Genomic DNA, 13998 nt, shown 5'->3' with positions numbered 1-13998 from the left:
GCTTAGCAACTAGGCAGCAGAACTAGGCTACATTCAACACCGAAATGTTTATAGCTGAACAGTTTTAAACAGTTTCACAGAGGATACAGTTGCGATATGCACTATGCACTATGCAAACCAATGTAAGCATAAAGCATTACTGTGAGGTTTCTTTGTGAATATTATGTACTTAATTACAATTATTAGAATCTCTTTTAGTCAGGATCAGAGCCGTATTGGTCAGGATTTCCTGAATGATGCCATGTAATCCACAGTTTATCTAGCTAGTTTATCCCATCAAGTGCAGTACGTTAGAAATGATCTGGATATTCAGAATCAATTCACTCAAACAACAACAATAGTTTGATAGTACAGATTGTAGGGAAAGGTTTAAAGTAATTTTCCCAAACAATAATACTTTATTTTTTTATATTAAATAACATGAACAATAACGTTAAAATCGATCACATCCAGCTTGGATCTTGTGCATAGATAGCTATCTCTAGTGTTGGTGGTGAACATACCCTGAATAGCTGCTAATTTTGATCGACAATAAACACAGCCATACAGATTGATATCTCAGTTGTATCTTCCAATGTGGTTGCTCAGTGGGAGGGACTTGCAGATAATGCGCCTCTCTTCCAGCCGCTGTCATTCGGTGCTTATTGTTTGTTGTCATAAAGATGGAGTTCTTACTGGGCAATCCGTACAGCACTCCTGTGGGCCAGTGCATTGGTAAGTTACCAGCTATGGATGCTGTTTAATCAGGTTTTATAAAGTCATAATGTAAGGTTTGAATGTTGACTTACATTTGTTATTGTACGGCATTCAGAAGCACCAGTGGCGAGCTAAGCTAGCTAGCCACCTAGCTGTAGCATCATCGGCCAGCTACACATAGAACGTTTATAAATATATCGGTTCGCGGCTAACCCATGTATAAAAATAAAGTATTATTGTTTGGGAAAATAACTTTAAACCTTTCCCTACAATCTGTACTATCAAACTGTTGTTGTTGTTGTTTGAGTGAATTGATTCTGAATATCCAGATCATTGATGGTATAAACTAGCTAGATAAACTGTGGATTACAGTTCGCTAAGCTAACTGGAATCAGGGTAGCACATTTCCTGAAAGTACACATTTGTTCCAAATATAGCGAAATGATTTCACGAGGGTGTTTTCTACTGGATTCTCCTTTGTTTTGAAACGCAATGATACAACAGCTGGGTAACAGTTTTTCAATTGAAATTGTTCATCAATGTGCTGTCTCATTTGCCAATTAGTGTTTTCCTTACATGACACTGACAAGTGTTTTTAAACGAATTAATTAATTCACATTCGAACAGTTGGTCTGTATTGTGTAAACTCGTACACACACTCAGTGGTACAGTCATGAAATTGATTATGGAAGGGGATAAACGGGAAGATACGTCATTTTGACCTTTAACTATGCTGGAAAGTGCAGACAAATCACAATGGGCTTTCTCACAAATACTGATGACACATTAGCAAAACACCCTTCAAAGATGATTCATTGTCAGTAACACTGCAGCTTCACAGTTCACGTAGGGCCTTACTTCTATTACGAGAAGATAGACTTGCATTGTCAAAACCACAGGCCAGGTGGCTATGTTTGCCAGCTTTTCTGCGATTACACAAACACAGCTGACCTTGATTATGCCAATAAACATAAATAGTGCCCTATTTTTTTTTCCAGGGGCCCGTTGTTAGGGTAGTAGTTTGGTCAGTTGTGATTGTAATGAGGAAGCTAGTCGACATCCCCATGTGGCTTCCCTCAAAGTTCCCCCTTCCCCTCAGTGCCCTCCCTCCTGCAGCTCCTAAAGAAGCAGCTTTTTCCGGGCAGTTTCCTGCTCTGTCATTGGGACGAGGAGCTTCAACAGTGCTTATTTGGACTGAAATACTGGCAAGTGTTTATGGGCATTAAAGGCCTAAGAAAATAAACATGTTAGAAGCTATTCTGTGTTCCTGATTAGCCCAAGACCTAATGGAAGTGGCATTTTGAGTAGCCTAACCTGTTACTACCTTCTGGCTTTTATTTTACACCCTGTATGGTTCATAGTAGCTCTGGTCCAGGGCTTTACGTGCGGGTGAGCGTCAGTAAGCCACACATAACACCCTGGACCAGAGCTAGGTTCATACTTAGGCCTTATAGGGCATGCAAAACATATGGGTAGTGAATGCCTGATTTGATAGGCTTGGTCCACTGTGTAGTGTGCATAGATCTTCTACCTACTGTACTAATAACCAGCTTCACGAACAACTCTAAGACTTTTATAATCATAGTCATAATATCTTAAGGCTTAGTTAGCCTAGTTTGTTTAACCCTGCAACAGGTGTAACTGGCTCAGTCTGTGGACAATTCCCCAGGCCCTGCTCCCGGCCTGTAATTTGGGAGATAACAGAATGATAATAACTGAGTGATCCCTGCGGTTGGGATTGGTCTAGATGTGGTAAAGCAGGAATCGTTTTTCACTTCTAGGTCAGGAGGGTCTAGGCTATTTGAAAACTTCTATAGCACCTCCATATTATAAACCCTCTGCTAGCGTCATTATAGGCTAGCTGCTTTTGAGGACTGTTTAACAAGTGTGGACTTCTAAGTTCTGTGGCTATATACTCAGCCTTGCGTTTTATCACTGGTGATAATTTCCATAAGCATCATTGTCTCTTACATAGTTGGCTGGGAGTCTCTGATTACCAGAAGGGGCCAACATTGGCTATTATTCAGATATAAAGCACTTTTCCAGAAACTCCCCTACTACCTCACCTCACTTCTAAATTGGAAATCTAGTAACTATAAGACTCTCTAGACTAGTTTGTACTAGAGGTTCCATGGGTCTCCTCTGAGTTAGGGAAGACTGCTTTCAGTTACTATGCACTTCTTGTCTGGTATGACCTACAGATCACTCTAAAATGTGATTATTAAAAATCTGTCGATGTGCCCTTAAGCAAGGCACTTAACCCTAATTGCTCCTGTAAGTCGCTCTGGATAAGAGCGTCTGCTAAATTACTCAAATGTAAATGTATTTGGTCCCAAAAGGTGAATTTGTTGTTCTCAGGGCACCATTGCAAATGAGACCCTGGTCTCAATGGGTTCCCCTGGTTAAATAAAGGTTAATAATAAAATGTAATACAATGGACTGTTACCAACCCCAGGTGGTGCAGACTGTGTGATAAAGTGTAGTCTGGCCAGAAAGAGAGTGAAGCTGAGGCTGAGATAAGATGTGGTTGTGTGATTGGATGGGACTGGGCTGAGGCTAGGTAGGGCTCTACTGGGCCTATGTACCCTCAGGCAGGGACAGTGTGCGTCATTGATAGTCACTGATTATCTAACAGCACATCGTCTACATCCACAGCAAAACTATTGAATTGGCGATTGCACGAACAATGGAACATGTCAGAATGCTAACCAGGGCTCAGTGGATAGAATAGTTAGGCTGTAAATGTTTTATAAAGGCCTTAGCTACAACTATATAAATATCCTATGTTATTTACATTTTACATTTAAGTCATTTAGCAGACGCTCTTATCCAGAGCGACTTACAGTTAGCACATACATTATTTTATCGAACCCACAACCCTGGCGTTGCAAACGCCATGCTCTACCAACTGAGCTACATCCCCTATAAAGGTCTTTGTACTTTATCCTTACAGCTCAAGGCCTTAGCTACAACCATAATTATCCTATGTTATGTTATAGGACTGTACAGGGCATAACATTCACTTTTTGGTCCACCAGCCACTGTGGCAGGTAGATTAAAACATCTATCATCCACTCAGAAAAAAAAATCCCCTGCTAAAAGTACACCAACAAAACACAAAAAAACAGATGAGCATGCTTTGTAATGTTTCTAAAACAATACTTAAAAAAATTATTTCACTCAGCTCTTCACGTGTGCACAGCCCCCAGCCAGGCAGTGTTGCAGCACGAGGTGGAATAGGCTATATAGGATTCATAGTTCATTGACTTTGTGCAATTAATTTACCAGCTATGAAACAAAACGGCAGAAATACTTTTACAACTTTGAAAAAAACAAAAGCATTTATTTTATTATAAATGTGATCATACTTGACTCTTTTTTTAATTCACAAAAGCTCGCACTGTGGAGCCCTGACCACCCGCCAATGTGGCTGGTGAAATAGACATCTTACCCACCAATGCCAAAATCTACCCACATTTGACAGGTGGCAGGTGTTAATTTTAGGCCCTGATACTGTATCCTTACAGTTCAAGGCCTTAGCTACAACCATAACTGTCCTATGTTATAAACATCTTAGTACTGTATCCTTACAGCTCAGTTGAGATCTTGTATAGCCTAGCCTAACAAACTAGATATAAGACAAGGTGGGGGGTAAGCTGTCCTCTCTCTGCATTGTGGGGGTGAGCTGTCGTCTCTGCATTGTCTCTGAGAGAACCGCCTAGGAATTCACCCAGGCAGATTGCACAAACAGTTTCTCATGCATTCAGTCCAGTTTCTCATGGTTAGGCCTAGCCTATTTCCGAAGATGAGATATTGATGTCTGAAGCTGATAATATCCACAGTTTATTAGCCCCTAGTCATGCATCTGTGTGAAATCGAATGGGAACAGGTCATGGGTCTACTCTTGAGGAAGGAAGTTAGCCTGGTTCCAGATATGTTTGTGCTGTCTTGCCAACTCCATTGGTCATGGTCACAATCTGGGACCAGGCTAGAAGGAAGTTGCTCTGAAGAGGTGCAGAAGAAGGGTCTTTCATTGCTGTGAGTGTAGCCTACAGGCCTGCTACTTCCCTGGCCAGCTTGGTGCCAAGTCATCCAAGATGGCCGCCGCTGAACACCAGCTAGGCTAAGTCACTACTACCATCATTGTTGTCAGCTCCGAGAGAGGGCTGCTCAGGTCACTGCCCACTGTGCCCAGCAAGCAGCAGACTGGATCTTTAATTTCTTTAGGAGCTACTAGCTTTAAATAATCATCCCCAGTGTGTTATCTCTCTGGTTGAGTGCTCACTGTGCTGTTCATATAGCCGTCTGTCTGTCCATATAGCCTGTCTGTCTGTGTGGATGCAGTGCTGGTAGTGAGAGTGGTACCCAACACCACAGTACAGCAGCAGCAGGACAGGGGAAAGGGATCAGGTTCACTTCTCACAGAGGAAATGGGAGAGCACTCAGAGACGGGGGGCAACAGAACAGGCAGCAGCCCTACTGATGAGGTTTGCATTGTGAATCACTTAATTCTCCTTTCTCATTACCTTAAGTGGCCTGATAGGCAGGGGGTGGATGGGATGAGCGAGAGAGAGGGTGGGTGGATGGTGTGTGTATATGTTTGCGGTGTGTGTGTGTGGGTGGTTGGATGGTGTGTGTGTTTAATGTTAGCGTGTGTGTGGCTTGAGGTTTGATACTAATGAAACTATTCTGTCTCAGAGTACAGTTCGAGTCACAACATCTAGGCTATCTCTTTCCCTTTAGCTGCTGAGGAGACAGAGACCATCATAGAGGAAATCAGCTAGACACATCCTGGAGGAAACAGAGCAATCTGCCTGCCATCCCCATCTCTATTAGTGGAAGGGTTAGTGTAGCTAGCAGGCCCATGGATTTGTCCCTAATGGGTTGGAGCACTGTCTGGTAATAAGCCCTCTATGACGAGATGTTGAAAAGAAGACAATAAGACACAGGGATGGTTCAGTAACCATGGATACACGTTTGGGTTATATAATGAGCCAATTTCAAAAATCTATCTCAGAGCTATGCATTAGTGGATTAAGGAATAACAAATAGCCGAACATAACCTATTTTCTATCTGGGAGTAGGCTACAGCAGGGTTTCCCAAACTCGGCCTGGGGCCCCCCCTGGGTGCACGTTTTGGTTTTTGCCCTAGCACTACACAGCTGATTCAAGTAACCAACTCATCATCAAGCTTTGATGATTTGAATCAGGGCCTAAAATTAACACCCGCCACCTGCTAAATGTGGGTAGATTTTGGCATTGGCGGTAAGATGTCTATTTCACCAGCCACGTTGGCGGGTGGTCAGGGCTCCACAGTGCGAGCATTTCACTGGCATTTGTGAATAAAACAATTGTCAAGTATGATCACATTTATAGTAAAATAAATGCTCCAGTAGCTGTTTTCAAAGTATTTCCGCCGTTTTGTTTCATAGCTGGTAAATTAATCACTCAAATTTGAAGAACTACAAATCCTATATAGCCTATTCCACATCGCAACACTGCCTGGCTGGGGGCAGGTGAAGAGTGAAAGATAAAAAAAATTAAAGCGCTGCTCACAGGCATGAAAGCTGGTCTAATTTACTTGAAACTAAAGTCTACTGAAGTGAGACTTTGTCCTTGTTTATTGGCTATTTACATTGTTTTGTTCATAAGCTAGGTTGTTTTTCTATGTTTTAGTTTCAACTGCTTGGGAAGAGAAGTCAATGCTTCTACTAGACTCAATCTCACAGGCACACATTACTCTAGTCGCATTTGTTCATCTGTGATATTTTGGTTAAAAGACTCAGGTCACAAAAAATGTACCACATTAGTTACTTCTTACTAGTAATACATGTATTATTTTAGAAACATTACAAAGCATGTTCATCAGTTTTTTTGTGTTTTGTTGGTGTAATTTTCTTGGCCCAAAAATATATTTGTCTGGTAAAAATGTAGGGAGGGAGGGAGAGTGAGAGGGATGAAGACAGACAAAAGGGGAAAAGATGGAGAGAAAATATGGAGACAATAGGAGATAGTGGGACAGAGAAAGGAAGAGGAAGAGAGGGTAGAGAGGGAGAGAGAACAGACAGTGAGCAAAGAGGGATCTGAAACAGAGATCTGTGGCATTGGCAGTGGATGGCACAGCCTGCCGCCTGTGTGGTCACGTGACTGGTTGTACTGGTTTCACTCCATGGCACTGGGGGTGGGGCCTTGGTTGAACTCGAACCCAATCAGTCTCTCTTCTATTTCGAAAAGCTCTGGTTGCAATGTCTATCCTGTTCCATGAATAGACCAGGGAGGCCTCAAAAAGGATGACTGTGTATAGGGCTGTTACGGTGACCATATTACCGCCACACCGGCGGTCACGAGTCATGAGGGCAGTCAAATTCCACGTGACCATTTTAGTCACGGTAATTAGCCTTCTCCAAGCTCTGATGCTGCTGATGGTCATTAGTATCCTACCAAACTTGCTAACTGCCTAGTACTCAGCACTGTGATCAAAAATCTTATCAAACACTTAATGAGAGCCCATGTTGCACAACAGTTCTATAGGCTATGCAATTACGTGAGAAAACAGAGTTTTGATGGCCTCTATTAAAAAGAGTAGGGTCCCATCAGCTTTCTATAGGCTAGGCCTACTATATTTATTTCTCAACTTTCCTAATATTAAGCACATTGATTCTCTTTACAACAGGAGCATAGGCTACCTGGCTGGCATGAAAATGAACCACGGGAAAAGCGTCCTACATTTGCTATTTAAGTGCATAGATGACATTTATTTTTTCCCGTGCCCTGTTTCGAGATAGGTGCATGATAATGGTCCATTCTAAATCAAAACAAATTTCACTCATATATTATTTAGTATATGTAAAGACAAGATTAAATCAAGAATAGTCTGATGGGTGACAATATTAGTCTATCACTTGTGAATTATATATTATCACTTCTCAAATCAAATCACATTTTATTGGTCACATACACATATTTATTTAGCAGATGTTATTGCGGGTGTAGTGAAATCACTTGTAAATTATACAAGAAACAGCGCATGCCTTTTTTTTGTGTGACTTTTTCAAATCATAGTCTCACACCTCATGTAGCCTAGCCCATAGGCATGAATGTTTTGATAAGGTTTGTATCACAACTAAAGTGGCCAAATAACTTCTTAAAATGAAGCACATTAATCCGCGTTACAACGGATGTAGAGCCTAATTGGCATACACACGCAGCGCGTGAGTTTCAAGTTTGAGGAAGATTTTTTTCACCATAAAAATGCACCTTTATAATAAAAGCATTACATGCATAATCAAATTGCGGTCACTTTTGAGAATGGTGTTTTATTGCATTTTGGAACATGCGCGCTTATAGCCAACTGCCGTGTGCGCATTGCTGCGCTTATAATGTGAAGAAATAAACTATTAGGCTATCAACATTTTAAGCTAAACGTTCTGATCTGTTCTGATCATCCTCATTGCTTAAAACAGTTTTTTTGATGCTAGTGGTTGTATTAATTTGGGATCTATCGCATCCCATAACTGTCCCATACTATGTTTGGAATATTTATTTCTCGCACAGAATAGAATAGGTCAACTTTTGTAATATAGGGGATAGACATAGGCTAGTGCTTTTGCTGTTCGTTAGGCCTACTCATCTTGTTGGCTGATGAAAAGTAAATGTGGACTGTCATGTGAATTTTTATCTCTAATTCAACCTAAGCTTGAATCATTACCAGAGGTTGTAAGGCTCTGGTTTTAATCATCAATGATTCAAGGTCCACAACTCACAAGTCTTATCTGTATTTTTATTCATGGCGAGAGCTCTGGGGCCAAAAACACAAACATACTGTTTTTATACCCCTTGACAAACAAAGGCACTATGCTCCTCCCACCTTTAGGTGGCTTTCTTAAACAGTTCCCGCCTTCCCCCTTGAATGGTTAGTAACGCCCCCTCTGTTAGTGGGTTGACACTACATGATAATTCTAACATTTATACTGTGTTTGGGGTGAAATTCTTTAGTCATTATTCTTAAAATCCAAATTAATCTAACAATCCACCCCTTTGACTAAATATTCCCACATTCAGGATAAATGTATTTTACAAGCATGATTAATCTCAGAGATCACATCAGAACTAATAAACATTTCATCCAATTGCGGTCTTTCAGGGTCCAAATCCTCGTCATCCACCAAGCCTGGAGGATTGTTTTTCACATTCCCCTGGTCAGAGTCCGGAGTCAGTCCATCTCTCATCATGGTTTAGATACTGCATTTCACCAACGCCTGACTCACCAATCCTCGGACACAGGGAACAAGACAACAACCACATAATACAAGAATACCCATACAAACACTGATCGCTCCTAAGATGGTGGCTGCTAGGGTTTTCCATTTACCAAATATTTAATCAAACCACCCTATCCACAATGTACTAACTTCTGAGTTCAGTTCATCCTTCACTTAGTGCAGTTAATTCTGTAAGAGCTCTGGTGACTGTCCCATCCGGTGTGGTGTTGTTAGGGATAAATATGCAACAATGGCTTATCTTTCTATAGACACCGGCCCTTTCTGCCTGATCTAGAACCAACCTCTACTAAGTTATGAGCGGGATGGCGGATAATCGCTCAGAGATCCCCTTACTGCATCTCTAGTCTTGTCAATAAATCGCTGTTGGTTGTAATAGATATAATTTATCCAATCCATATTTTTGTTTGTCCCCCACCAGAAAAATGTTGTAGTAAAACTCTCCCATATTTGATTTATAGCTTTGTATTCGTCTGGAACACCCCTGGGGATGCCTATACCATCTATCCAAATTAGGCTATTTCCTTCCTGACTTATTTATTTTTCTCCTAATTATTCTTCCTGTCACTGGTCTTTGATGACCAATTCTTACAGGTTGGACCAACAATACTGGTGCACAAGTACCCACCCATCCCTCTGGTAATGTCTGCCGAATGCTCCCTTTTTTAGTGCATGCCCACCACACATCAGTCAAAGGGATGGTTAGGTTCCTAATTTTTTTTCCCTTCCTTCCTTATCTAAATCAGTCACATTAATTATCTCCTTACAGCCATCAAAATCACCCAAGTTACGGGTGCCATTTCTATGTCTGTAACACTGGTATTCGCCAGGAGTTAAAGTGAATCTAGGTGGGCTGGCCGAGTATGTCAATTTTGCCAGCCCAATCCCTGTGCAATTTGGCTCTTTTTGATTGGACCCCAGGTCTAATACACAGGGAAACATTGCCTTTGGCATTGGGGCGGTCAACATTGTTGGTCGCCCAATGGAGCATGCATAACAATTGGTCTCCCCCAAGGCCCTAGTGGTGTATTTCATCCACTTTAACCAGAGATTCTCATCAGGGACCCCCTCCACTTCCCCATTGTTCCATTCCTGGAGGAGAAAATCTTTCATAGTGGACGGGTTAGTCAAATTGACTCCGTCATCCCTTGACTGATTTACTCGGTCTATTGTCATCAATGGATTAATGCCAGTACCTGCTCCCTCTATCTCTTTTGACTCCATTAAATATAATCTTAGACAAGTATCCCGTCCGTATACGTCCGCGCAAGCCCAGTAAGTTCTTTTCATGTCCTCTTTAGTGACCTTTACTATTGTTACTACCATCTCCGTGGGGATGTCGTTATACCTTCTTATCCTCCATCTGGACGTCCAGCCCCCCCCCGTCTCATATCTCCTTCCCCCAGTATGTCTAAATACCTGAGCCCAGGAACAATCCGCTGAGGGGGCTGAACATAAATACAACGGGATCTTATAATCCCATGTTGCTTGCTTATCCGCTCTGATAAGATCCCTAATCATAATTTTGAATCTTACTCCCCACCCTTCTCTGACTCCTATTTTGTAGATCACTCGCCCTTGATGGTCAGTATGTCGGGTCGCTTTCCCTTTATTTCTTAATAATGGTAAGGCCATAGCGTAATTGGTGCGAGGTGGTGGTGGATTTTGACCTACCACGACTATAGCCGAGACTATGATGCAGCTCAGGGTCACCCATATTCCCCCAAAAAACCCAACCCTCTCCTGTCTTGAGTCCTTCTGCTCGGTACCACCCCATACTCACACCCTAGGAACACACTACAGTGATGATAGGTCTGGGTAGGAGATCTTCGTTGACAGAGGTGACCCCCGCACCCTGTGGCGCAGTTCCGCTCGTCAACTCTGCGTGTGCTAAGCGGTGCTTGTATGTGGTCTTACCTTCTTGCAGTGGGTAACATGGACCCAGGTTCCTCTCTCTGCTATTCTAATGGCCAAGGTGGTTACCAACATAACCTGATAGGGCCCTTCCCAACAGGCCTGCTTCCAGTTTTCCTTACTGGATGCTCACCAGTCACCTGGTTAGATAGTGGGTCACCTTCTCCTTTAGTTCACCTGTGGGGCACAAAACCTCTGACATACGGGTGTGGTTAATAAACTATCTTCACACATGTTCAGATTAATGTAACAATTTCTGACTGCATTCTCCTTTTAGACTATCTAAAAAATGTTTTTTAAAAGTATTTTGTCCTCTCCTTCGTATATTATCTAATACAATTAGCCTCTTCCCCCCTCTTGACACATAGTTCTGCTTATGTGTCAATTTTTTCCACCTTCCTAAACATTCCCTTAGGTTATTTATCAACCAATTGCCATGCCTTTCATTTTTGAGATTCTTTTTTGCTTCTTTATTGCTCCTCCCACTTCCTTTGTCTTTAATGGCGGCTAAATTCGACTTTCATTCAGTTCAGAATCAATTAGTAATCCAATCAAACAATCTCTTATCTTGTAAAAACACTTATGTTTAGTTCAACCTCTGTTCTACCCTGGCTCTCCCGGGCTTGACCTGAAGACTGATTGTTGGACATGACAAGTCCATTTTTTAGGTCACTTAAGTATTCTGCCTAGCAAGTAGATAACCCAGTTATCTCTAATAGCCCACCAAAAAAACCCATCATCTTTAAACCACGACCAATGTCATCCCTCTTTACTCTATACCATTTGGGTAACATCCCTGATATATTTATGAAAAGCTAAGACTGTTTTTGAAGAGAGCAACAACATAACCTGTTCTTCCTCCTCAGAGTTCCAAATGATTTTACCATGGGCTGCCATTGCCTTCCCATAGATAAGATCACTTGATTTACCCGTATGCAGTACATAATGACGATCTTAGCTTTACAGAAGTCTATCCTTACCAAAAAGCTCATCATTCTTCATCTAATTGTTTTCTTCTTTTCCTTATCTACCTGACCCTATTGCTAAATCAATGATCTAGGCAATAGTTGTCTCGCCTTAGATTGTACATTCTTCTGATTACTGCAGCTTATTCCATGAATTTAGTTTCAAATATCACCCAATAAACCGTTCCATCCCACAGCATAGTAAACACCACCTATGAACTGTTGAAAATTCCCTAAATTCAACATAACAACCCTTTATAAACATCATGCTGGGTGTGTTTTTATTTTATTTGAAAAACCCAATTGAAAAATAACAATCAAAGATAGTTAGGCTCAACTTAATTTGGTAGCTCCCTCTTATGACCTAAATACTGCCTAACTTCATAAAATCCCTCAAAATTCCTCGAGTATACAATGATTATTTAATTGATTACTCTAAATCTGCTACATGTGATCTCATTCAAATGATCCATTATCAATTATTTGATCCACCCCCTAGTAAAATCTCTCTCCTCTTCTATCCTGGAGTTCTACCGATCCCAGCTATTTCCCCTAGTGGCCATTAAATACTCTGCTCTCGTCTGTTCCTTTTCTTACTCTGTTAGTCTCTGCTTTTCAAGCTCCAGAAACTGTTATCTCTGTCTCTCAGCCTGCTTGTTTTTCAAACCTAAACAGTTTCCTTCTCTCTTTTTCTTTTATTCTCTCCCTCTCTAACTTTCTCTGTCTCTCTAAGTCTGTCTCTGCCTCTCCTTTTTCCCGCCAACCAGAGCCACAAATCATTCTCCTTGTCCTCAACTCTCAACCCTCTCAGCTCTATCGCTACTTCCCTCCTATCATTACTGAATCAATGATAATACATTTACATTCTAGTCACCCAGCAGACGCTCCTATCCAGAGCAACCTAGTGAATACATTTTTATTATTTTAATCTTTATTTTTTTTTACTGGCCTCCCCCCGTGGGAATCGAACCCATAACCCTGGCGTTGCAAACACCATGCTCTATCAACCGAGCTCCATCCCTGCCGGCCATTTTCCCCCCTACCCTGGACGACACTGGGCCAATTGTGCGCCGCCCATGAGTCTCCCGGTCGCTGTCGGCTGCGACAGAGCCTGGATCCGAACCAGGATCTCTAGTGGCACAGTTAGCCCTGCGATGCAGTGCCTTAGACCACTGCGCCACTCAGGATAATAATAATTGCAATAACTATCAATAATAATTATAATAACTATTACGGATTATATTGTCCTTTTTCTGATGTTCCAATTGTAGTCTATTCATTTTAGTTTAAAATATAAAGTTATTTATAACAAATCCAGAACCCACCACAGGCTGGCGCTATTTCCCCAGCACAACAGCCAATGCCACTTGCTTCCTTGTAACGAAAATAAATTATCGTTTTAAAATTTTCCAATTATTTGTATTCCATGCCTTTCATTTTCAGTTCGCTATTCAATATATTTAACAGTTTTCTCTGATTCGGCCCCAATCAATAAAACAAATGCTTGATATTATTTATCAGCATACACTTAATGACATTCCTACCATTTGAACGATGTCCTGTCTCTCACTCCCCCCCTCTCCTGCTCCTTCCTACATTATGGGGGAGGCGCGGGAAACTTCCCTACAATTTTCCTTCTTAGGAAATAATGTCATTAGTACGTATAACATATTTTCATAGACATATCTAGAATATTACTAAAGCTATCTAATGCAACTTTTAATACACGTAAAAAAACTCTCTCTCCACCCATTCCTTTTTTAATAAGTGCGTCTTCCTAGTTACCCCATAACCACGCCTCAAATATTTTATTTAGCATTTAACCAACCCAATACTAAGTAGTATCCGGTTATCATTCATACCCGCCGTTGAATTTCCTCATACACACATATTTCATCTTCTGCCATTCAAATGCCCAACACGACAGAATAGTTCCATGCAAACCTCTATTGGCTCTTCAAGTCGCTCCGGATTAGAGCGTCTGCCAACTGACCAAAAACGCAAATATTCTCCACCTTCCAACCCATTACGTACGTCTACGTTCCAGACACACGCATAATAATATGCCATCTAGCAGACGCTCCCATCCAAAGCGACCTACAGTCATGCGTGCATAATTTTTTAAATTATGGGTGGTCCCGGGG

General features: G+C 41.5%; 1 protein-coding gene across 1 annotated transcript in view; it reads left to right on the top strand.

Annotated features, from left to right (window-relative positions):
* Nucleotides 1–642: 642 nt before the first annotated feature.
* LOC311103656 (TOM1-like protein 2) overlaps nucleotides 643–13998 on the top strand; it is a 57212-nt gene continuing 43856 nt past the window's right edge. The window contains exon 1 of the mRNA XM_084145267.1: nucleotides 643–714. Coding sequence (XP_084001393.1) covers nucleotides 663–714 — 52 coding nt within the window. The 5' untranslated portion in view covers nucleotides 643–662. The remainder of the gene's footprint in view (nucleotides 715–13998) is intronic.

This window comes from Coregonus lavaretus, assembly GCF_964263955.1.
Source record: "Coregonus lavaretus genome assembly, chromosome: 28".
NCBI lineage: Eukaryota > Metazoa > Chordata > Actinopteri > Salmoniformes > Salmonidae > Coregonus > Coregonus lavaretus.
Note: the sequence above shows the minus strand (reverse complement) of the source record. Positions and strands in the feature narration are given on the sequence as shown.